This window comes from Schistocerca gregaria, chromosome 1 (assembly GCF_023897955.1).
Source record: "Schistocerca gregaria isolate iqSchGreg1 chromosome 1, iqSchGreg1.2, whole genome shotgun sequence".
Taxonomy (NCBI): domain Eukaryota; kingdom Metazoa; phylum Arthropoda; class Insecta; order Orthoptera; family Acrididae; genus Schistocerca; species Schistocerca gregaria.
In genome coordinates, this window is record NC_064920.1 from 608,848,606 (window position 1) to 608,876,047 (window position 27,442).

The 27,442-nt window shown below is 37.6% G+C and overlaps 1 protein-coding gene across 6 annotated transcripts in view; it reads left to right on the forward strand.

The window, feature by feature from the left end:
- The window catches only part of LOC126358674 (zinc finger protein 429-like), a 117,997-nt gene that overhangs the window by 19,641 nt on the left and 70,914 nt on the right, over nucleotides 1-27,442 (forward strand). For 3 of the 6 annotated variants that reach the window (XM_050007571.1, XM_050007568.1, XM_050007570.1), the window contains exons 2-3: nucleotides 3,889-4,083; nucleotides 4,217-5,103. In XM_050007571.1, the coding sequence (XP_049863528.1) occupies nucleotides 3,921-4,083; nucleotides 4,217-5,103 (1,050 nt within the window). In that variant the 5' untranslated portion in view covers nucleotides 3,889-3,920. The remainder of the gene's footprint in view (nucleotides 1-3,888; nucleotides 4,084-4,216; nucleotides 5,104-27,442) is intronic. The other 3 variants (XM_050007569.1, XM_050007573.1, XM_050007572.1) reach the window with 3 other exon arrangements.

A 27,442-nucleotide genomic window follows, 5' to 3' on the forward strand; every position in this document is an offset into this window, starting at 1 on the left:
CTCACTTCAGCCTTCACAGCCTAGTTCAAAAGCAGATTTCCATGGCCATCACATCCAATCCTGGTACTGCTGGTCCCTCCAAAAAACAACTTCAGAGCACACGGGCACTTCGACAAAGCCATGACTTCCGAAAATCATGCTCTGAAATGAAATCCATTCTGTTTGGAATTTTGCCCACCACACCTAGAATAGCTTTTTGTCACTCTCCCAATCTCCACAATATCCTTGTCAGACCCTGTGCTCCTTCTGCAACCATCTCCCTGCCCTATGGCTCCTACTCCTGTAACTGTCCCCACTGCAAGACTTGACCTATGCACCCTCCTACTGTTACCTATTCTAGCCCTGTAGCTAGCAAAACATATACTATGAAAGGGAGAGCCACCTGTGAAATGACACATCGTATATCAGCTATTATGTGAACACTGTTTGGCCTTTTACATCAACATGACTACCACTGAATTATCAATTAGGATGAATGGGCATAGGCAGAGGGTGTATTGTGGCAATATGCAATATCCTGTTGCAGAGCATGCTCTATAACAGGACAGCTGTAACCTTGGTGCCTGTTTAACCAAAGGCGCCATCTGGATTCCTCCCTCAGACACCAGTTTCTCAGAACTCAGCAGTTGGGAACTATCACTACAACATGTCCTTGGTTCTTGCTGCCCACCTGGCCTTAATTTACATTAATTGCTTCTGTCTCAGCATTTCTTCTCAATAACTACTACTTTCTTCACTCCATTTTAGTTTCTGACTTGGTCTATTTTTCGCTGTCCCACCTCCCACCTCTGTTACATACAATGCACTTAGCTTTTCACTCCTATTAAGTTGTGCACAATGTTTCAGTAATAATCTCTGTCTTGCGTTTACCTTGCCATCCGCCTTTAAGCCCTTAGGTTTTCAAATCTCATCCCCAACAGTCCCCAACAATCAGTCTTTCATTCTCATCTTGTCTAGTAAGTTTCTCCTGACCCAGATTTATGGGTGACTTATCTGAACTGTTCCCCATTCCCTAAAGCTCCCCAATCCTTTCCCTCACCCCTCTTCCTTCCCCTTCAACTCTTCTGCCAGAAAAAGGAGCTGCCGGCTCCAAAAGTTTGTAAAAGTTAAACCCTTTTGTATGTGTATGTGTGCGTGTTCCCCTGCCACTGCTTGGAGAGTAAATTTTTTTATCTATCCATTTACATTATATTATCAATAATTGATTATTTATAATGTTGTGCATAAATATTCAGTCAGATCTTGATAAGATTTTGATGTGGTGCAGAGATTGGAAACTTCCTCTAAATGTTCATAAATGTAAAATTTTGCACTTCACACAATGAAAAAATGCAGTATCCTGTGGATATAATATCAGTGAGTCACTGTTGGAATAGGCCAACTCATACAAATAATTGGGTATAACCCTTTGTGGGAATATGAAATGGAATGATCGCATGGGATCAGTCATTGGTAAAGCAGGTGATAGACTTCAGTTTATTGGTAGAATACTGGAGAAATGCAATCAGTTTACAAAGGAGGTTGCTTACAAATCACTTGTGCAACTGATTCTAGAATATTGCTCAAATGTGTGGAACTCACACCAGACAGGTTGTTTAATCTGTGGGAGAGTGTCGCAGAGATACTGAAGGAACTGACCTGGAAGACTCTCGAAGATAGGTGTAAACTATCCTGAGAAAATATATCAAAGAAGTTTCAAGAACTGGCTTTAAATGATTACTCTAGGAATATACTGCAAACTCATATTGCTCACATAAGGAGCATGAGGATAAGATTAATTTCTGTACACATAGAGGCATTCAAACAATCATTCTTCCACACTCCATAGGTGAATGGAACAGGAAGAAACCCTAATAAGTGGTTCAATGAGACCTACCCTTCACACAATTTAGCCATGAATGCAGTATCTCTAGAGGTAAGCTTTTGAGGTATGCCTGTTGTTTCTGATTTAATCTCAGCTCTCTCAATTTTCTCTTTAGAAATGCGCTTAAGAGCTTTATCGACTGCTTCCCAATTAGCATTCTTGCTTGTTCAGACATCTTCTCAAGCTGACTATCTGATGTGTCTGTGCCTAGCCAAACAAAAATGACTCATAGGCAGTATTGCCCGTTGCATGATGCGCATATCTCTTTCTGTCTACCTATGATTTCTTTCTCAGTTGTAAGAACTCCCGCAACCATCGTTGTTCCACCCCCAGCCCCCTCAGAAATTTGCTGCCACTAAGAATTTGCCACCCTGAGCCTCAGCTCATTTGTAAATATCGGTGTAGCTATAAGGATAAGCTGCTTCAGAGGTATAGAGGGACAGTTAATAAATTTTCATAATTTCATTACGCCTTGTTTGAATAGTATCTGTTTGGATGATATTACTTATATTTTACATACATAACATCTGTAATAACAGTCAGGCTAATAAATATAGCTTGTTACTTTAGTATAGGTTGCAGGCCTGGTAACAAAATGTCAATAATAGTCACAGTAGAGTCATTTAAGCTTATCAAGATTGTTCTCCATTGTTGCTGTTATCGTTCTAGAATTTTATTAGGAGTTTCTAACTATACTTAGTCTTTTGCAGTATTCCCTGTTCACAGCTTGTGGTCTATGATAATCATGAAAGGTTAGACACAGTTTTCAAAGCATTTTTCAGTGCTGTGTTCACTAAAAGCAAGGATCTGTTACCTAGTGGATACATACATTTCCTACCTTGTTTTTGTTGTTTTAAAACCATATTAATAAGACGCATATTGGTAGAATTCTAGGTGTATGCTTTTTCTTTATGCATTTTTCAAGTGACAGATCACATCAGCATGTATGTCATTCCGTTTCACTGTTTTGTGGAGAGTAAGCAATGGATCTTCAGTTTTATTTAAAATACTTGTCACAGCCTGACAATAATTTTTATATTTTAATGACCATCCTGTAAATTTCTAACCTACATTCTACATTTTTATTTGTCGCCAGAGAATTTTCCATTCATTTAGTTCACAGCTACACATTTCCTTTATTGTAAGATAGGCCTACAGCAAATGTTGGAAACTCCAAATATTGGGCAGATACTGCCATGACTGTGTGTAATGTTTTTCTAGATAAGCTGTCCAATCTACTTATTCCTCCAGCTGTTATTTAGTATCGGTCCCAACACACTTGACCAATGATTGAGTCTATGTGACAATTTTATTTCATAACCTTCTGAATTGTTACACCAAGGTATTTGTATGAGTTGGCTAATTCCAAATGTACCTGATTGTTTGATATAATTGTTCATTCATAAAACAATACAAACTGTATGGATGTTGTCAATTGTTGATACAATATTTCTTTTTAAATAAATAATACATCAATTTGTACAGTTATTACAGTTCTAATAATTAGTCTTACAATATATGTAATTATGTCATACATTGTTTCTTAATGTATGGTGTATTTATGATATTTAGTGGATGTCTACAGTTATTTTAAATTTTCATTTACAGTTAAAACCTTTTACTTAATAAATATGTTTACACCATTAATTTCCTGTGGCAGCCTGTTGTACAATTTTAGGCTATTATGTAATATACTATTCTTTATTTTTGACATGTTTTTTCTGCTTAGGTATCGGTATCGACTGGATCTAGTTTCATGGTCATGTACTGAACTGTTCGTAGCACACTGATGAATATTTTTTCTTAAGTAGATTATACCCTGGAAGATGTATTCACATGAAAGAGTCAGAATTTATATCTTGCTGAATACGTCAGTACTATGGACACTATTGCAGCCTCATTGATATTGTAGTTATTTTTTTCATTTCTTTTTCTATCGTCATATTGAGATCCTGCTGTTGTCCTTTTACAGAGAATTTAAATGTTATCCTTCATTTAGATACAGTCTTTGTCTGATGTTTCAGAATATATTTGTCCTGTTTGCTGCACTGGGAAAATGGAGATGGTTGTGAACATAAATCAGCATATTAACAGTGACTTTCTTGTGCAGATAAACTCACCTGTGACTGATAGTGTAGAAGTCACTGTGTTGAAACAAACAAATGAGGAAGAAAATGTTCCAAGTCCACTCAATTTGCGTAACACTGGCAGCTGTAGAGGTAAAATCAAAATAATATTTTAGCGTGTTAAGAGTAAAAATGAACATTGAATTTGTCAAAACTGGTATACGCTATAAAACTAAAATGCTAGTCATTCTAATAAAATGCAATTTATGTAATTTTTGTCTTTCAGAAAACAAAACACTTGAAGAAAGACAAAATGGAATAGATTTGTTGTACTGTGGGACACACAACAATGATTATGCTTCAAAAAGAAGTGACAATTACAGACTGTCACGTAAATATCCAAATGATACAATTAGTAATGGTCGCACTAATTATGGGAGTTTCGTTCGGCCTACCAAAGTACAAAATAGAAGGAAGGTTTCACAACATCTTACCTGTAATATCTGTGGCAAATATTTTGCTACCAGACCAGGATTGTACTTACATCGCCGAAAGCATAAAGAAGGATATCAGTTTGAATGTGATACGTGTTCTAGAAAATTTATGGATAAGCAAACATTAAAAGAACATCTCCTAACTCACATGATAGTTAAACCTTACCTCTGTCAAACTTGTGGCAAGCATTTCAGTAGACATTCTAGACTAAAAAAACATTTAATGAAACACAGTCTTGAAACGGTAAGACCTAAACATTACTTTACATGCAGTTTTTGTGAAGAAGTGTTTATAAGTGAAGAAATAGCATTGAAACATGCTAAAATTGGACATGGGAATGTTACAGAACTACATTTCAGTCATGGTTTGATTGATAGAGTTTTTCTTTGTGAGTACTGTGAACGTTGTTTTGTTAGTCATCAAGCATTAAACTGCCACCGAGAAAGTCATGCACCACTGTTTGTATTTTCCTGTATAGTGTGCAGGTCAACATTTCCAACATTTTCAAGACTTCAGACTCACAAAATAGCCCATTCTTCAGAAAATGTCACAGACAGCTTTGAGGTGCCTAGTTATTACGCTTGTACTGCTTGTGATAAGTCATATCTGCATTGGACAAACCTGACAGTGCACTGGAAACTACAGCATGATAAAATCAAATATATGTATCATTGTAAGGTAAATATAAAATTGCTTCTAATACACAACAGAGTATATTATTGTTGTCGTTGTGGTCTTCAGTCCTGAGACTGGTTTGATGCAGCTCTCCATGCTACTCTATCCTATGCAAGCTGCTTCATTTCCCAGTACCTACTGCAAGCTACATCCTTCTGAATCTGCTTAATATATTCATCTCTTCGTCTCCCTCTATGATTTTTACCCTCCACACTGCCCTCCAGTACTAAATTGGTGATCCCTTGATGCCTCAGAACATGTCCTACCAACCAATCCCTTCTTCTAGTCAAGTTGTGCCACAAACTCCTCTTCTCCCCAATCCTATTCAATACCTCCTTATTAGTTACGTGATCTACCCACCTAATCTTCAACATTCTTCTGTAGCACCACATTTCAAAAGCTTCTATTGTCTTCTTGTCCAAACTATTTATTGTGCATGGTTCACTTCCATACATGGTTACACTCCATAGGAATAGTTTCATAAACAACTTCATGGCACTTAAATCTATACTCGCTATTAACAAATTTCTCTTCTTCAGAAACGCTTTCCTTGCCATTGCTAGTCTACATTTTATATCCTCTCTACTTCGATCATCATCAGTTATTTTGCTCCCTAAATAGCAAAACTCCTTTACTGCTTTAAGTGTCTCTTTTCCTAATCTAATTCCCTCAGCATCACCCAACTTAATTCAACTACATTCCATTATTCTCGTTTTGCTTTTGTTGATGTTCATCTTATATCCTACCTTCAAGACACTATCCATTCCGTTCAACTGCTCTTCCAAGTTCTTTGCTGTCTCTGACAGAATTACAATGTCATCGGCGAACCTCAAAGTTTTTATTTCTTCTCCATGAATTTTAATACCTACTCCGAACTTTTCTTTTGTTTCCTTTACTGCTTGCTCAATATACAGATTGAATAGCATCGGGGAGAGGCTACAACCCTGTCTCACTCCCTTCCCAACCACTGCTTCCCTTTCATGTCCTTCTACTCTTATAACTGCCTTCTGGTTTCTGTACAAATTGTAAATAGCCATTCGCTCCCTGTATTTTACCCCTGCCAGCTTTAGAATTTGAAAGAGAGTATTCCAGTCAACATTGTCAAAAGCTTTCTCCAAGTCTACAAATGCTAGAAATGTAGGTTTGCATTTTCTTAGTCTAGCTTCGAAGAAAAGTTGTAGGGTCAGTATTGCCTCACGTGTTCCAATATTTCTACAGAATCCAAACTGATCTTCCCCGAGGTCAAATTCTATTAGTTTTTCCATTCGTCTGTAAAGAATTCGCATTAGTATTTTGCAGCTGTGACTTATTAAACTGATAGTTAGGTAATTTTCACATCTGTCAACGTCTGCTTTCTTTGGAATTGGAATTACTATATTCTTCTTGATGTCTGAGGGTATTTCACCTGTCTAATACATTTTGCTCACCAGATGGTAGAATTTTGTTAGGACTGGCTCTCCCAAGGCCGTCAGTAGTTCTGATGCAATGTTGTCTACTCCTGGGGCCTTGTTTCGACTCAGGTCTTTCAGTGCCCTGTCAAACTCTTCACGCAGTATCGTATCTCCCAATTCACCTTCATCTACATTCTCTTCCCTTTCTATAACATTGCCCTCAAGTACATTGCCCTTGTATAGTCCCTCTACTTACTCTTTCCACCTTCCTGCTTTCTCTTCTTTGCTTAGAACTGGGTTTCCATCTGAGCTCTTGATATTCATACAAGTGGTTCTCTTTTTTCCAAAGGTCTCTTTAATTTTCCTGTAGGCAGTGTCTATCTTACCCCTAGTGAGGTAAGTCTCTAGATCCTTACATTTGTTCTCTAGCCATGCCTGCTTAGCCATTTTGCACTTCCTGTCGATCTCATTTTTGAGACGTTTGTATTCCTTTTTGCCTGCTCCATTTACTGCATTTTTATATTTTCTCCTTTCATTAATTACATTCAATATTTCTTCTGTTACCCAAGGGTTTCTACTAGCCCTCGTCTTTTTACCTATTTGATCCTCTGCTGCCTTCACTATTTCATCCCTCAAAGCTACCCATTCTTCTTCTACTGTATTTCCTTCCTCCATTCCTGTCAATTGTTCCCTTATGCTCTCCCTGAAACCCTGTACAACCTCTGGTTTAGTCAGTTTATCCAGGCCCCATCTCCTTAAATTCTCACCTTTTTGCAGTTTCTTCAGTTTTAATCTACAGTTCATAACCAATAGATTGTGGTCAGAATCCACATCTATCTGCCCCTGGAAATGTCCTACAATTTAAAACCTGGTTCCTAAATCTCTGTCTTACCATTATATAATCTATCTGAAACCTGTCAGTATCTCTAGGCTTCTTCCATGTATACAGCCTTCTTTTATGATTCTTGAAACAAGAGTTAGCTATGATTAAGTTACGCTGTGTGCAAAATTCTACAAGGCGGCTTCCTCTTTCATTTCTTCCCCCCAATCCATATTCACCTACTACGTTTCCTTCTCTCCCTTTTCCTACTGTCAAATTCCAGTCACTCATGACTATTAAATTTTCGTCTCCCTTCACTACCTGAATAATTTCTTTTATCTCATCACACATTTCTTCAATTTCTTCGTCATCTGGAGAGCTAGTTGGCATATAGACTTGTACTACTGTGGTAGGCATGGGCTTCGTGTCTTATCTTAGCCACAATAATGCGTTCACTATGCTGTTTGCAGTAGCTTACCCGAACTCCTATTTTTAATTCATTATTAAACCTACTCCTGCATTACCCCTATTTGATTTTGTATTTATAACCCTGTGTCCCCTGACCAAAAGTCTTGTTCCTCCTGCCACCGAACTTCACTAATTCCCACTGTATCTAACTTTAACCTACCCGTTTCCCTTTTTAAATTTTCTGATCTACTTGCCCAATTAAGGGATCTGACATTGCACGCTCCGATCCGTAGGATGACAGTTTTCTTTCTCCTGATAACGCCGTCCTCTTGAGTAGTCCCTGTCTGGAGATCCAAATGGGGGACTATTTTACCTCCGGAATATTTTACCCAAGAGGACGCCATCATCATTTATCCATACAGTAAAGCTGCATGCCCTCGGGAAAAATTATGGCCGTAGCCTCCCCTTGCTTTGAGCTGTTTGCAATACCAGCACAGCAAGGCCATTTTGGTTAGTGTTACAGGGCCAGATCAGTCAATCATCCAGACTGTTGCCTATGCAACTACTGAAAAGGCTGCTGCCCCTCTTCAGGAACCACATGTAAGTCTGGCCTCTCAACAGATACCCCTCCGTTGTGGTTGCACCTACGGTACGGCTATCTGTATCGCTGAGGCGCGCAAGCCTCCCCACCAATGGCAAGGTCTATGGTTCATAGGGGGGACAGAGTATATTATATTTTTTAATGTCAAATCCCATCATACCTGTAAGATGTTTCTCCATTTTGTCAGTTGTTTATCTGATGCTCAAGGTGTTTAGCAAACTGCATTTGTTGTGCACCATTAGTACTTGAATAATGCTAAGTAGTTTATTACTTAATACTAATGAACTATAAACTTCTACTTACTACAGTAAATGTCGGCGCTGATAATCTCGCCACTGAGTGCCCCTAAACCCCAACCACTGTTATGGCAAAAAGTTTTCATTAAGGTTCTTATTGCCACTAAAAGTACTTTGTCATAGATCTCATGTAATAATGTTGATATAAACCAAAAATCTCCACATATTTCTCTTATTTCAACACAAAGATACCCAAAATTTCAGATGAATAGTACACCTAAATAGTTATAGAACATGATTAGTGTTTGGAATGAAGGCTTAATTTAAAGAATTACAAACTGTGGTATGGAGCAGCAACAATTGCGAGCTTGATAGTGTGTGGCTTACTTGTTGATGGAGACATGAGTGATAAGCAAGATGTGGAATTATATGCTAGCTTTAAGATTGGTCCTTTATTAAGAGAGTACTTGCAGGACATGCCTCATACTGTTGTACTACGATGAAGCAAATGTTTTGAGGTGTTAGAAGTGTAAATCTAGACTGGAGAGACAAGACTGGCAACAAATTCTACAGAAAATATTCTAAGCACTGTGAAAGGTATAACAATCGCGTAAATTGTGGTACAGTCAAAAATGAGGAAAGGGTGATAGCGAAAGTGTTGGGGAAGGGGCATACAACAGAAGAGGAGGCCAGAGGATAAGTGGCAATAAACTGCGTTAAAAATAAAGTTGTATTATTGAGTGGGTGATTATTGCAATGAGTACAGTTGAGAACAAGAGGACTTTTTTATAACTGTGGCATGTAAATAAATAATGAGTCACACACTGAAAAACTTCTGCTCCGACGGGAGGACCCTCCAATGTGTGGTGCTTTTGGCGTCCAGGTCACTGTGTGCCACATTTTATTGGATTGCGTTTTATTTTCTGACCAGCGGGCCGCGGCTGATTTGCCAGGAGACCTATCATCTCTTTTAGGCAACACTCGGACGAATGTGGTTAAAGTTTTAAAGTTCTGTGCCATGTCAAATGTTTTTACAAAGATTTTTGGGAGAGGATCTTAATTTGCTCACTGTGTGACAAGCTTGCCCATATTTTATGTAAGTGGCCAGCCAATGACAATTTACTGTGGCATTCTTGTTGCAACGTTTTTCCTTTCCTTACGTCCTACTCTACTTTCTTATGTCGCATTTTCTTTGTGTGTGTGTTTCAGTTTTATTAGGTCTGTCCACATTAATTCCCTTTAATGCATGTCGGGGCACTGATAACCTCGACGTTGAGCGCCCATAAGCCCCAACACACACACTAGAAGTAATCGATAAAATGAGTATGGCATTCGTGCAAAATCAGTACAAAAGTTGTGGAATGACAGCACAAACACAAAAAAACTATACAGATTTCTCATCCTGTATGTGATTTTTTCCCTGCATTAGTAGGTTTAAGAACAGAACAATACAAAATTTGAATAAAATGAAATTTTCTTTATGAAACAGCTTTAACATAAATAATGATCCAAGTGCCATCATGCCCATTTCCAAACATTTCAAAAGATTCTTGTAAAATCACTTATTCTCTTTTTTCACAAATGGAACAATTTTAACTAATCCTTTCTCTTTCCCTCAGATAACCGATATTCATCATTTAGTGTTTCCACTGCACCTGCTGAAGAGCAGGAGGCTTCATGTTCCTCTTTGGGATGTAATGTTTCTTGAACTCTTCAACTGCATTAAGAGGTGACTGAACTTACGCTACCCCTAGTCATTCAGCAGTCAGTCTGATCTGCTGTGGATCTGGAAAAAGTACACTGGGGAAATTCATATATTTTTCAGCAGCTGACTTAAAAGTTGTAAAAATGTGTTTCTTGCATAACAGTTACTATGAATGATGTGTATGATGAGGTGAACTAAATCTTTTGGAACTTCACACACAGTTAGCCTCTTTTGTTTCTCAAGGTGAACAAAATAATGATCATAAGGCATAAAAGAATGTCCTTCACCAAAAACTTGTATTCTATTTCTGTAAAGCAGTGGTTCCCAACGTTTCTTAGACTATTAGCCATGTGTGCAATGAGACATCAGCTAGTACCTCTGTCCCCCCCCCCCCCTCCCCCCCCGTCCTCACCACTTATAGCACCCAACTAAACTGTGGAATGAAAGACTTTCCTTGTTGGAACACTTTTATTTTTAAAATGATGAAAGATGAATGAACTCTTCTCAGACAAGAAAGCAAACTGTCCACAGTTAGGGTAGACACTTGTTATAAAACATACTTCCCCTGCATTACTCCTCTCCAGTGCAGCACTGTCTTGACCTGCACACTGCAACCCCATTTAAAATCAAATAGGTTCAGCTGTATGCACTATACTTACTGTTTGTAAATAAATTGAGTGCTGCACTTCTTACTTCTGAACTGGCAGAAATTGAACATTTTCAGGGTGTTAATGCTTTGTGTCTAACCACTCTAATAATAATAATAATGACACTATGTACAGCACTGTAGTAGCCCTTATGCAGTTACTGCTGTGTCTACTGTCAATCAATTCATTTATCTGTCTTTAAGAGAGTAATGAAGCAATTTATGGACTACTGAAATTACTATTACCCCACAGAAAATTTCATTTTACCCCTCAGCAGGTAATTAACACAAAGTTGAGAATCACTGCCGTAAAGTAACCCTTTGCTGTTAGGTAAACCCACAGAAATGTCATCATTCTTTTTTTATTGTGCCCACAGCAGATGTCACTCCACACTACTACCTTCATTTTACAAGTACGTTTCGATGTAAAGGCTCTGTGCACACAAGAAGCAATTTCATTCCCAGCCACATATGGTCTCATGTGAGAAACATGACCAGTTTGATTATCATGAAGATGAATGCAACAACTATAATTTGAGAGCTACCGTTAGTAGTACATTTCAGTGTGCCTTAATGAAGGAAGAGAAATCACTTTTTGTTAATTCATTGCACCTATACATTCTTCTTGACTCTTGATTGTGTCAGCTTTCTTGGACTCTGTAGCTTTGTTTGCTTTTCAGCAATGGATTTATAGCTGCAGTTTATTATCTTTATTATTGGGATCACACCTCTATTTTACTCTTGTAGGTCACATGTAGGACAAGTATCACTTGACAAATGATGAAATTTGTCTTTAAATACTTTAGTATAGAAGCAACATGTGATTGTATTGTTTCCATGTTGCTTGTGGAATTCCTTGAATAAGCGAAAAACAAAACAAACAGAGCTTAATTAAGCAGTCTTTGTCAGCTGTTTTTCCCTGGAATAACAGCTTTCTTGTCTTGGTATTGCATTAATATGATCAACAAACAGATTTTCATCATCTTGTGTACATTTCCGATGTTTGGTGTTATATCCTCACTTTTATTCATAAACAGTCTCACCACTTGCGATCACACCACTCTGCTTCAACCATGTAAATGTCTGAACTCTTCTTTTGGTCAAACTGAGAACCTCCCAAAATCTTCCTTCACGAACTCTTATTATATCTCCCTCACCATAAGTCAATGTGTAGCTCATAGTTACTACTTTCTTCTCTGGTATTACCAGTTGTTCAGCACCTTCCTTAGTAGACAGCTGAGTAGTTTCAGTATTACCAATAAAAAATGGCTCTGAGCACTATGGGACTCAACTGCTGAGGTCATCAGTCCCCTAGAACTTAGAATTACATAAACCTAACTAACCTAAGGACAGCACACACATCCATGCCCGAGGCAGGATTCAAATCTGCGACCGTAGTGGTCGCGCGGTTCCAGACTGTAGCACCTAGAACCGCACGGCCACCCCTGCCAGCTTATTACCATTATTCTCTTTTGATATTTGCCTCTTCACTTAGCAAACATGCATTTGAGACATTGCATTTATGCACTTTGGTTTACTGTATCTTCTAGTCAGCAGAAACCATCAAACAACTTTCAGCTCATATGCAAGCTGCCTGTATTTAAATTGACATTTACATGAAACCTGAAAGAGGTTCCATGTAAGTAGTTAACTTTAACCTCATAATCAGAACAATTATTTTTGTCAGTAAAAAATTCATTTCAATAATAAATTAAACAGATTAAAATGGTTGAACATTACTTATGTTGACCCCAAGTCTTATAACAAATTTTAAAACAATAGTCAAGGCCTGCCAGGTTCTTGGGAGCATCTTTAGCTGGATCCACAGTATTGTCTTTTTGAGTATATTCCTTTCCTTCACTGCATAGTTTCTTTATTTCACATTTAGCGCTACCTTCACTTTTCTTCCTCTGTTTTGGTGCAATTTTCCTTTCTGTTTTGCAGTACTGTGTATTATGTATCTATAATAATTACTTTGGCAATGTGTGGTTGCTGCAAACAAACCACAGAGCTACTTCAATCATCAGCAGTTCACACAAGTGTGTGCCAAGACACTAATGGAGAACAAAGTGTTGGCACATGACTCATTATTTGAACATCAAAGTTGGTGGAAGACATGAGTAGCATCTTGTAGCAACTGTTTACATTGTGTCCCACTGTTCTGGTGCTTGTATCTAAATACATGTTATTGGCCTTGACTTTACAATGGAATTTCACCAACAATTCTAAGTTTCATTTTTTTTAGCACTTACGTTATTTACCTACATGCCTCAGTTACAGTAATAACAATAATTCTTGCAATAAAGAGCCATTGGCATCAAGGTTATAGTTTCATCATTAAAGTGCTGAGAATGAAAGAGTAAAAGGATTAAAACTCTTGTGTAAATTAAGTTCAACAGGCTCCATATGGTGGTAGCTAGTCAGAGAACATTTATAGGATTCTAAGCAGAGGTTTCCAGTGGTCCCAAAGGAACAAGAGAAGATTTTTGTGATGACAAAAAATCTCATGAAGTATTCTTGCTCTCTGCCTTCCTGCAATCATCATGAGCTCCATCTTCTTTAAACTTTTATCTTGTGTACTTCAATGAGATTCCCAGAACATTTGAGGACTTATTAACAGTAGAATTGATAGAGACATTAAATATACCCCTCACAACATTAATGAGATGGCAGTACCATAAAGAGGAAGAAAAATGATGTTTGAATTATGCCAGAGAAGTAACACTTCCTAGATCCTTAGTCAGGAATCAGAATGTCTGGGTCCCCAAGTACTCACCAGGGAACATAAAAGAAAGTATGGTGATTTAAAAGCAAAATAGACCAAAAAAGAAACAATACAAAAGCCAAAATTGTAATTCAGATCCAGCCATGAGTCTTAAGAAAAGTTTGAAAAAAAAGTTAAAGAAACAAGAAAATGACACTCTTAAATCAAATCTCTGTGAACCCCAATTACAGAAAAGAGTCCATAGAGGTATAGAACAAAGAACATAGAAGAAACAGATGTGAAAATAAGAGTACATAACAAGGAACATAAGAGCAAGAAAAATATCATAAAAAGCAAATGGGGGAGGGTGCAGTTATGTTATTTGGACCAAGGGTACACAACAGTGTGGTGATTTGCATGGAAACTGTAAAAATTTACAAATGGAAGAGATGGTTTGTGGAAACAAGCTTGATGAATAAGCTAAGTTTTCCTTGCATAAAAGTTGAGAAGATTAACAAAAATGACCTATACATGTGGCACTTTGAGTGTTGCCACAGCAAATAGAAGCCACCTCCCAACCCAAATTATGGACAGCAAAATCATTAGCAAATTGAGTGGACTCTTCTCAGACGTGGGGCGTAGATAGTTAACAGCTACAAGCATCACACATTGATGAGTCCTCCCACTGCTTAAGGAATCAGTGAATCACGGAGACTGCCTAACGTAGAGGCAAGTTAGAAGAGCTTTATTTTGCCTCAGTAGCTGCCAAGAACCACAGGACCATTAAATAAACTCCAATTTATTGTCCTTCATTTTCAGCTATTTGTCATATGACATATGGTCATGTGCCTCTGGAGTGAAGTAACTGTATGCAGGGGAGTTTATATGTCACAACAGTATTTCAGGTGCTGCATCTGCCAGTTAGTGCCCCAAATTCCCACATGCCCTAATACCCCTCAAAATGTCATCAATTTGGTCAGACAGAGTCAGGAATGGTGAACATCGGCTTAGGGAGCAGTGTCAGGTAGTGAGGCCTTTCGCTGCTGGCCTATCCCAAGGCACCGCTCAATCTGTTCTTCCTTCCTGACTCAAGTTTAAACAATGGCATACATTCTGAAAATTATGCTTGAGCATAACAGATACAAAATACCTATAGAAGTTTGCAAATTTTCATTGTTACACAATGGTTTTAGTTTCACCTTAGTGTTACCAAATTTTTATTAGTTTAGTTTATCATTCATATATCAAGGGTACTGCACATAATAGCATTAATACTATTGAGAAGAAAAAAAAATTCAGCTAACCTTTGAGGAATAAAGTATTGTGACAGCTAAAGCCTCAGACATGGCAAAAAAATATAAAAATTATGTGCTTCATCTAACAATGCTAGTTTTCAGTTGCATTCCTTAGGGCCCAGGTTGATTGATTTATGACATGACCGGTTGTAGAATACCTTCTGGTCTGGAAAAGGGAGACATTCACAGGCTCACCACACCTGCTACCAGCAACAATATGATAAGATTTGTGACTGCATAGATGGAATCAGCAAACCACAGAAAGTTCTAGTAAGACAAGACAGATGGGAGGGATGCTCCAGTAATGAAAATAATAGAAAGACTGATTTTCCTTATGTAAGGATACAGCACTCACCCTATTTATATGCTCACATAGCTGTAGTCTACAGCAGTGTGTTCACAATCTTAGAGCTGTGTGAGATACGCAAATGGTGAGCATACATAGATTTTATACTGTATAAATTATGAAGTTTTCAAAGTTGCAAAAGTTTGTCACTGTTGTAGACCTTAAAACAGTTGCATGGCACTGATTATCCTCAAATTTTTGAACAAATGCTTTCCATATGATGTGTTTAGCTTACATGAAATTTCTTGAAATTTTTCTTGAAATGATATATTAAGCAGTAATACAAGCAAATAGTTGATCTTTAATGACCTTGTTGTCAATGGGACATTAAACTGACCATTTCTTCCATCTTTCCCTAAACAAATTATACAAAATATTTTCATGCAGTATATTATTGCTGTTATTTATAAAACTGTAGGCATCTGTGACTCATTCAAAGTAAGGGTTATGGTAAGTTATAAGTGGAAACGGGGAGCAGGGGGCAGGAAGCAGCAGCAACAAGCTGTGACCCCCACCCCGAATCAAATCCTAGCTTTGTGCCTGTCCACAGCTCCAACAACCTACAACCTCTGGACATCATATGTGCTATTGCAGTGTTGGGGAAGGAGCGAAGATTAACATGATCATCTTCACATAATGAAAGCTGTGCTGACATCCGAACAGTGGATGTATTGCCATCAAAGATGGTAATGTTAGAACATTGCTGTGAGGGAAACTATTATATATTGCCCTTTTTGCCAGTGCTAGTCTCCTTTTTACATCCTCCTTGCTCCATCTGTCAAGGGCTACTTTGCTGCCTTGGTAGCAGAATTTCTTAACTTCATCTGCTTCATGATCACCAATTATGATATTAAGTTTCTCACTGTTCTCATTTGTGCTACTTCTTATTAATCTTTTGTTTCTTCAATGTATTCTCAATCCTTATTCTGTACTCCTCAGATTGTTCATTATATTCAACAAATAATGTAATTATTCTACACTTTCACTGAGGATAGCAATATCATCAACAAATCTTAACACTGATATCCTTTCACCTTGAATTTTAATCCCACTCTTTTATTCCCGTCATTGCTTCTGCAATGTGTAGATCGAATGGCAGGGGCAAAAGGCAACATCCCTGTGTTACACCCTTAGTTGTCCCTGCACATCATTCTTGGTCTTTCAATTTTATTGTTCCCTCTTGGTTGTTGTACATATTGTACATTACCCATCTTTCTCTATAACTTCCCCCTATTTTTGGATTTTAAACATCTTGAACCATTTTACATTGTCAAATGCTTTTCCCAGATCGACAGATCCTATGAACATGTCTTGATTTTTCTTCAATCTTGCTTCAGAACTGCCTCTGTGGTATTTTTACCTTTCGTAAAGCCAAACTGACTGTCATCTAACAGGTACTCAATTTTCTTTCCCATACTTCAATATATTATACTTGTGAGCAATTTGGATGCATGGGCTGCTAAGCTGACTGTGTGGGAATTGTCACACCTGTCAGCTCTTGCAATCTTGGGTACTGTATGGATGTGATGTTTTCCCAAAAGTCTGATAGTATATCCCCAGTCTCATATATTCTACACACCAACATGAATTATAATTTTGTTGCCACTTCCCCCTATGATTTTAGAAATTCTGATGGAATGTTATCTACCCTTCTGCTTTATTTGGTTTTAAATCTTCCAAAGCTCTTCTAAATTCTGATTCTAATTCTGAATCCCCTACCTCTTCTGTATCAACTTCTGTTTCTTCTTCTGTCATGTCATCAGACAAGTCCTCTCCCTCACAGAGACCTTCAACGTACTGTCTCCTCTGCATTTAAGAGTGGAATTCCCATTGCACTCTTTATGTCCGTCCCCTCCCCCCTCGGGCTTTTAATTTTACAGGAGGTTGTTTTGACTTTTCTGTATGCTGAGTCAGTCCTTCTGACCATCATTTCTTTTTTGATTCCTTCACATTTTTCATGTAGCCATTTTGCCTTAGCTTCTCTGTGCTTTCCATTGAATTTATTCCTAAATGATCTGTATTTCTGTGTAACCAGTAATGGAGTGATATCCCCTGGAGCCAAACTGAAGGTAACATGGGTGTATTTTACATTTAATAACCAAACAAGGTGGCAAACAGTTTAAACATTTGCAGCTGATGAAGGTAAACACTACTCAAGGCAAACACTACTTAAGCAAACATGGCATTTCTCTGATTTTGGAATTACATTAACACTATGTTGTCCAGTGACAACACAGTGGTGTTGTATGCGAAACAGTGGTCAAAGGCCAGCGACACGACAGTGATGTCATCTGCATAGAATCGCGCAGTGACCAGCGACAGCACGTTAGTATCTTTTGCATTCTGTTGGTGTTTTGTTTAGGTAACAATAAGCTACACACGTCAACAAGTGTTTTGTTTTTATAAGTACTTGTGCCCTTTCATCATGAGACAATAGGATTGTTTATGATGAATGCGCAGACATTCTGTGTGACATTCTGGAAGAATTGACCGATTGGTAAGAAGACATTGGATATCAAAAAAATGAAAGTGAAGCAGAATCACAGGAAGATAATGAAATACATCCAAGAAGAATTTGGCGAACACTACGATTGCCAAGTGATTCGGCTGAATCAGACAAAGAAGACAGTGCACAGTGGTCAGACTTTGAGCACAGTGGTCAGACTTTGATTTACTGAGTACCAATAATAAATTTGAAGGATCCCCGGGTCCAAACATATTTCCCAAAGATACGAAGAGCATCAAGGATATCGAACAATTATATACTGGGAACAATCTGTTTGAATATATTAGCAACAAAACCAAAAAGTAATACAGTCAAAATTGCAATAGAAGGAAACTGGATTGAAAAAATGCCAAATTTGTCGATGTTACGTGACCCAAACTTGGAAAATGGATTGGGCTTGCTATCCTTATGGGAATTGTAAGAAAAGCAAGGATCAATGAATCCATCAATAGACACACTGATATTTCACAAAACGATGTCCCACAACCAGTTCAGACAAATGTTATGATTTTTACATTTTTCTGACAGCAACAATAAACTGGATATTGCCGACCAGCTTGTAAAAGTGCAATTCTTAACTAATTATCCTCAGTGGTGGATGTGGATAGGAGGGGCATGGGGTCAACACACCGCTCTCCCGATCGTTATGATGATATTCTTGGCCGAAGCCGCTACTATTTGATCGAGTAGCTCCTCAATTGGGATCACAAGGCTGAGTGCTCCCCGAAAAATGGCAACAGTGCATGGTGGCCTAGGTGGTCACCTATCCAAGTGCCACCCATGCCCGACAGCACTTAACTTCGGTGATCTCATGGGAACCGGTACCATTTATTAACGTCTGTGAAAATTTCATTACTAATATTTCTAAGAGTATACTTGATTTGCTATTTATTTCGATGCAAACTGAAAAAAACATTGTATCTGGTGATAAAAGGTCTTTGATATACCCAAGAAAAGTTAGGGTCCTAAAATGCAACCTTATGGGACAGTACATGTATTTAGTTCCCAGTTGGATGACACCCAATACCTTAATACATCCCTCTTTCCTACAAACCCCCTTGATTTTGTGCCAGTGATGATTGTATATTACCTTTTCTAAAATGCGGGAAAAAGTGAAAATGGATGGTAATACGATGGCATTTCTTTATCTCCTTTCTTAAACATCACATTTCAACCATTCAGGAAATGTTCATGTCATATGTTACTAAATTCAGAGGAAACTTTTTAATTAACTTTGTTGACGCTTTATCATAACCACTAGATTTTTTTTATTTTGGTTTAAAGATTCTATCATGGAAGTTACTTCAACTGGTGTAATGGGGGTCACATTCATATTACAGATGTTATTTGAAATGATTGGTCTGATATATTCCATGGCAGCACCTACTGAACCTTACAACCCATCCTTGATGAAAAGTATTGCAATACTGCATGTATTGTTACCAATGTATCATTTATTCTTAATGATGTCTGCTCATCCTCATCTCTGGTTCTAACACTTCAATTATATCTCATATTGTCATTATTTTCTTACGTGATGTGACTATCTTTTTCTCTTAATGTAGTTGTTTTGATGCCAAATTTGTCGATGTTACGTGACCCAAACTTGGAAAATGGATTGGGCTTGCTATCCTTATGGGAATTGTAAGAAAAGCAAGGATCAATGAATCCATCAATAGACACACTGATATTTCACAAAACGATGTCCCACAACCAGTTCAGACAAATGTTATGATATCTTCAATGGATGACACCCAATACCTTAATACATCCCTCTTTCCTACAGACCCCCTTGATTTTGTGCCAGTGATGATTGTATATTACCTTTTCTAAATATACATCAATATCTTCAGTATTTTGCATTATGCCTTGTGAGAGCTGTTTCTGAATGACAGATACAGTTTCCTATTGGTCATATGAGGTACCTTTATTCATAGAGAAATTCATTGATTCTTTGTAGACTTTGGTCTAATCTGGGTTAATTATGGGGAAAAGCAGTTTTCAAATAAAACAATGGAAAGTCTAGGTTGGGATACAAACAGTTATGAAAAGGATAGATTGCTTCCCCCATAGAGATGACATGCTGAGCTGCAGACACACACAACAAAAAGACTGTTACACACACAAACTTTGGCCAGATCCTTCTTCAGAAAAGGAAGGAAAACACTGCCCCACTAAGGCAGCCAGAGATAGTGCCTGAGGTGTGCCTGCTTGTGTGAATTTGTGTGTCTTTTCCTTTCCTCTCTGAAGGAGGCTTTGGCCAAAAGTTAAGTGTGTAGCAGTCTTTGTGTTGAGCCTGCGTGAAACTCAATGTGTCGTCCTTACGGTGGTTGCAATCCATCCTTTCCATAATTGTTGAGTTTTCAAATAAGGTGAGGAATTTATTAATAAAGTGTTGTTGTTTTTTTTAATTCACATCATGAGCACTGCTAGAGGTGGTCATTCCACTCCTGAGCTAATTCAAAGAGCCAGATCTTTCTGAGTACTGAGCAGTTGGTGAGTTGGAAAAAAAGGAGGATTAGATCGACTAATCCAAAGTGTCTCTCTGGTGACATTAGTGAGCAGAAAGAAACTTCTGCAGCAGGCTGCTGTAACAGCACCCTATGTCACATGCTGAAGAAATGTTTCTCATGCTGCAGAACAATGTGCTACAGATCATGTGCGCGAATGGATTCAATATCTTACTAATGTACACATCATTTCTCTGTCATAAGAAAAATAAAAAATGCAGGAAGATAAGTTCTTCAGAACACTGCATTAAGCAGAAAACACATTTCCGTCTTATATTAGGTGTAAATGATAACTGTTAACAATGTATCACAGTAATGTAGAGGAAGTGGGGAAGAAAAAATGTGATATAGGACACTGGTGGTCCATCATGAAGGGAAACTGGCAAACAAAACTACCTAAGCTACAACACAGGTCCATTATAAGAGTTTTTCAATATTCTCTTGCTCTCTTGGAACAAACTATTAGTCCTTGAGGAAAAAATGAACAGGACCTGCTTTGTAGAAAATTTACTGAAGTTTAATCTTATACTGGGATATGTTTTCACTAGGTGTGGCATTTATTGAGTTATCATGTACAACGTACGAAAATTACCATATTGTTCATGGCACTCTCAACTACCACTGTACAAAAATGTCTCACTATACAACTTACTTCCCACATTCAATCTTTTTTCCTCTTTATTGACTGTACTATTATGCCACCAGCTTAACTATAGACTTTCAGATTGTAAAATTGACTTTTGTGATTTATGTCAAAGTTTTGTGAATTTTAATGAAATAAAAGAATTTTGTTTGTTTGGCCCTCCTACTGTGAAACTACTCCGCTTGTAAGAGTTTAGATCAAATTGTTAACAATATTAGTTCCTGCATAAGTTTTCTGAAGTCCTTTTTCTTTTGTTACCCTCACAAGAAAGTTTAAATTAATGTTAATAAAATGGTCAATTAGGCCACTGCCATAATAGCCCAGTCAATGAAGATAAAAAATGTTAGATATGGGAAATCAAACAATGGAAAATCCATGATGGAATAATGACAATATTATGAAAAGGATAAACTGCCACTTACCATCTTGACTACACGTGTGTGTGTGTGTGTGTGTGTGTGTGTGTGTGTGTGTGTGAGAGAGAGAGAGAGAGAGAGAGAGAGAGAGAGAGAGAGAGAGAGAGAGAGAGAGAGAGAGAGATACATTTGCATGAATATGTGAGTCTGTGTTTTCTGTCTAATTTAGAAGAAGGCTTTTTGGCTGAAAGCTTACTTCTTTAGCAGTCTTTTTGTTGTGCCTCTCTCTGACTCTAATATTTCTTCTAAATAGTGAGTAGCAATCTATACTTTTTGTAATATTGTCAAATATGGGAAATAACTCACGTAGCTGCACATTTTTGTACAATGAAAGGAGGGAATGCTAAGAACAACATACCAGAAATCCTGGACGTGAGAGTGCATTTGAAGGTCACTTCTGTTTATTTTTCGAAAAGCATAGTTTCTAGCAAAAACAAAAAAAAAAAATCCCAGAAACAAATTAAACTACATTAAATTTCCTATAGCAAATGTCGTACTCATTTTTTCTCTAGAATTAATAGTTTGTGCGGGGACGGCAAGAAGATATCAAAAATCTTGCACGACATGTTGATGTAGCTTAGGTAATTTTATAGGACGATTTGAAATAGTTTTCCAACTTTATGGACCACAAGTGTCGTACATCAAATTGTTTCTTCTTGATTTCCTCTACATTATTGTGGTACGCTGTAAACAATTATCATTTACACCCTATATTTCTTCTTGATCTGAAATGAAAATTTCAAAAATCACATGCCCAATAAACATTTACATACTTTTGAGTGAGTTGTTGCTCCTTATCTTTTGATATAGCATCACACTACGAATATGTTTACTGTGATTATGCGAATTGCACAAACTGCAGTCTTCAGCTACACTCACATGCAGTAGATCACAAAGCAACTCAGAAATCACTTCTTCCCCAATGGCTCACCAGTCGATCCGGCTTACTGGCTGATCTGGCTCACTGCCATTCACACAGAGAAGAGTGCAAAGCAACTTAGGGCTCAGTCTGCTCTCTGCTGCTCATACAAAGTCGAGTACAAAGTGACTCAGGAGTCACTCTGCTCTCTTGGCTCAGTCATTGATTCAGCTTTTGGTTCCTTTTTTGATTCAGCACCTCTCCACCCAAGTTTGGTTCTACTGGATACTTTTCTTTATCATAATAACAATATGTATTTACATAATTATTTTTACATGTATGATAGTACATGTATACATTGCTTTTATTTTTGTTATTTAACCTGACCACATTAATGCCTTCAGGACCCCTCTTACATTGGACTGACTCACTTTGAGTAAAATAAATCAGATTTTTCTTATAAATCATAATATTGCTTTATTTTTCCTTGTTGGGTGCATTTGTTGTCATATTGATTGTAAATTATGGCTGTAGATAAATTAATTAGAATTATGATATAATATAATATGTTGTATTTTGTCTCCAATAAAAGTATGAAATGTAACAAGAATCAGTCAAAAAATAGATTTTTCCACTTGATTAAAAAAGTGAAGATAACTGCTCACCATATGGTGGAGGCAATGATTGGCAGAAAGACTCATAAACAGGAACTGAAACTTTGTAACTCAGTCTCAAACTTTTCCATCGTCACTGTGCATAAACACACTACTGCATTGCCCTGATATTGTATCACAATAAGAGTGAGGGGATGTTTTGGATGCAGCAAGAGAGTTAAGCAAAACAGGTGTGTGTGGGAAGGAAGGGGAAAATGGAGTGTGTGGTTACCTTTACTCCTTCCATTGTTTTTATTCCATCTGGGACTTTCCAGTATTAAACCAGGTGATTCTTTCTACTGTGTACAAACTCTAGGGGTTGATTGATGAGAGGATATGGACCAAAAAAGGTCTAATCAACTTATGTCTGGAAATGCATCGTTTCCATGGTAGAGACCATTTAGTCAATCATATATTGTTACAGAGACTGCAGGCTAATACATGCCGTACGATGCAGCCACAGTTACAGTATGTGTTGAAAATGGTTTCCAGGTGCCTCAACGCATATGTGTATGTGCCATAGCACATTCTGTCTCACATATTCACATCGGCCAGGCTGCATCCAAACAGTGTCAAAGGCAACTTGAATAAGATGCTCCAGTGTCTCAACATCTAGAATGGGCTCTGCATACGTGATACTTTTGAGATGGCCCCTTAACTAGAAATGGTTTGGGTTGGGATCTGGAGAATGATCAGGCCATGCAACTGGACCCCCTCATCCGATCCATTGACCAGGGAAAACATGATTGAGATGTGTCTGGACATTAATGGCTGCGCTGGAGCACTGTCTTGTAGTAGGCATATTACTTTTGGAATCATCAATGGCACTTTTTCCAGCAGGGGAGGCAAACTCACCTGAAAGAAACGCCAATAGTTCTGGCCTGTTAGGCTACGCAGAAGGAAGACTGGTCCTAAAATAGTTGCCAATCATCCTGGCCCACACATTCTGACTGCACCAGTGCTGATGCTTCTCTGTGAGCATACCATGGGGTCCTGCATACTTCCCCACAGATGACTGTTAAGATGCCTCTCCGCATAAAGGTGGCCTCATTTGTTAATAGGATGGATGACACAAAACACAGAATCATGGTTACCTGGTGAAGAAACCAGTGACAAAACTGCTCCCAATGTGCAAAGTCTATCACTAGTAAGCATTGCACCCACTGTAAGTGATAAAGGTAGTAACAACTGTCATCGAGAATGTTCCACATGTTCGTCTGGCGGACCAACTGCCTAGTGCTAACACAGCGGTCACCTTTCACAGTGTTAATCACATTTTTCTCCAAGTCCGGTTTCTGAATGTTTCGGGTTCATGTTTGATGATTTCCTGCTTCCTGAAATGACCCTGTCTCAAAGAAATGGTGAAACACTGTTACAAACATTGAATCTTTTTAGGGTTTTCCTCAAGGTCAGGCAATGCTCGTCCCAGGTGGGTGATATTATCTGTATGTCATCTACATGTACGATTAAATCCTTTAATAACTGCCTTCCTAATGCTTCGTCTAACACGCGTATGAATACTAATACCGAGATATTTAGTCCAAATGGTAACACATTAAAATGATAGGATTTTCCATCAAACAGAAATGCTATATATTTCCTTGAATATGGATGTAACTGGATTTGCCAATACCCAGCAGTCAGGTCCATTAAGTTAAAATACTGTGCTTTCTCAAATTTGGATAGTAACTCGTCAATGTTAATAGGCCTATCTCTTTCAGTTGCTATGTGTTTATTTAGGGTGAGCCGTCCACTACTAGCCGCACACTTCCTGTAGCCGTTTTAACTACTACCAAAGGATTATTCACAACACTCATACTGTGTTCTATTATTTTATTGTCTATCAGTTTACCTATCTCGTGCTTAACTGCTTCCTTTGAGCTTACCGGTATCAGTTTACAAAAAATGGAGCATCATCTTTGACCTTAAATTTACATATGTAGTCACTAATACTACCTGGACTATCAGAAAATACCATTTCATATTCTAATAGGATTTTGGTTAAATCTGATTTTTGGTCATTGATTAATACTGGAGATTAATTCTTTTTGTTTTTTTTATGTCAGCTGAATGTGATGTATGACCTATTTTTTCCATCCCTGGTGATTTGCGCTGTCACTGTTAATTCTAAACGCTGGTGTTCAGTTATTTGTTTATCAATATAACTGTCAGTTATAAACTTAACACAATATTTATACTCACTTAAACCAAAATAAAGACAACTCTCTTCAAAATTCAATATGACATTAAATTCTGACAGCCAATCTAGGCCAAATAATACCTCTCTATTGATGTTATCTACCACTAAAAGTGACTGACGAAATGGCACATTCCCAATGTTGCAGTTTACCTGTGTCTCATGTTTGACATCTTTTCTTTTTGTTCCCATAATATTTACTATGTATACTCCTGTTACTGGTAATAGTGGTAAGTTATATTTAGTTCTTAATGCATTAAAGAATTCACTAGAAATAAGTGACACTTCACTACCAGAATCAATAAATATCTCGACTTCAAAATCTTAATTGAAACTATGCCAGGTTCCTATAATAGTAACCATTCTTATGTTGGTACTTTATAAAGTATTTCCACGACCTGGGCCCCAGCCCTGTGCAAAATGTTTTCCTCATTATTGGTAATTAATGGCTGGTTACCGAACTGAGGTATTATGTTTCCATTTTGAGGTCTGTTATTACTAGGTACACATTCCTGTGTAGTTACTGGGCCTACATTCAAAGGCGGATGTCTTTTTTGATAACTGTTGTTACCACTGTTCTGACTATACCGGTGCACTCTAGCCAAATTAGTTTCTCATCTTTTAAAATTAGAATTGCTATTATTATTATTTATTATTATTATTATTACTATTATTATTATTCCTTCTGTAGCTCTGATTCTCATTTTGATACACATTCTCATTTCAGTCTTTATTTATCGCATGTAGTGCATCTACAAAAGATAACAATTCTTCTACCTTCTTCCACCGGCTACATAATATGTCTTTCCTAGCATAAGTGGGTAATCGCCTTATCAAAATTCTTACCAATCCCTCTTCCTCCATGGGTTTATCTAAATATTTTGTCCTTATTAAATGCCAGTCAGAATATTTTCTCACCATACCCCATGTATTGTTATGACAGTTTGGGTCCCACAAATCAGATACTAACTTTCCTTGGACACTTGTTGACCAATACTTCTCCTTAAACTTTTACTGGAAGTCCGCCGAAGATGAGAAATTCTCTATATTCATTGTGCCCCACTCTGAGGCCTCTCCTAGAAGGAAACCTACAGTCAATTCTATCTTTTCTGCCTCTTCCCAATTCTTCGGCAAGGCTTGATTAAATCATTTCAAGAAATGAGTTGGGTGTATGTCTCCATCTGGTTTCAATTTGGGAAATTGTCTGGACAGTCCACAATTTGCTCCCCATTGTAAATCTGTCACCATCTTGCTAGTCAACATTACATTCAGTGAAGCTGCCCCTTTCTCTACCTTCTCCTTGGTAAGTTTAAACTCTTTCCACAAATCATCCACGCCGTATCATTAAGTTCTGAAGCTAAACGTGATGGAACGTTGTCTGTGTTTATCCTCTTGACAACTTTTTGGTCAATTATTCCCTCTACCTGTTCCTCCCTCCTTATATTTATGGTGTCTGAGGTAGCAGGCTTTTCTTTAAAATTTCTCTCTACATCATCGACTCGAGTGTTGGCAATAGGGATCATTTTATTCTGTCTTTCTATGCTATTGTTTAAGGCATGTAGTCTTTGTTTCACTGCATTGAATGTAACATTACATACACTTTGAAATGACCCTAATTTTTCATTTAATTCAGACTCTATATTTAACAATATCAAGAGATATCTTCAATATCACATTCTAATTTCTTGGTCAACTTCTGAAATTGATCATCCTGCTTTTGGCTAAAATCTGTAAACGTTTGATTCATTTGGACAGTTAAAGGATCACTTAATGCATTCTTTAAAACTAATCATAAATTTTCCACTTTATCGTTTAATACATCAAACAGAATTTAAAGCTTCACCCTGTGCTTCTAATTTTTCACATAGAGTGGCTGTATTATACTTCTGGTCATCCAACTTAACATTTTGGTCATTTAATCTAGCATGTAGTTCTTGTCTTCAGGAATAGAATAGAACAGAATCTTTATTTGCCTTTGAGTATGTTTTCCATACAATTGGCATTGTCAGTGCGTTCAATACATTGTTTATAAAATTACAATAATTATTGTTGTACATAATTGTGCCTGTGCAGGGCAAGCAGATACGCATGCTAAAGTAATATTGATTATACAACAATTATTCATTCACAATAGTAATAATAATAATAATACCCGTGGAGGCCCGGGAAAAGAATAGGCCTCCGGTATGCTCTGCCAGTCGTAAAAGGCGACAAAAAGAACAAACCACTAATAGGGCTAACCCCCCTTTTAGTGTGATTAGTTGGTTCAGGACAGAACTAATGAAGCCTCAGACGAGCGCTGTCATGGTCAGGGACGACGCTTGAACCATATGCCCGTCCACAATGGTAATGACACTGCTAGCTACATGGAAAATGATTTAAATCCAAATAGAGGTGTTTTGCAGG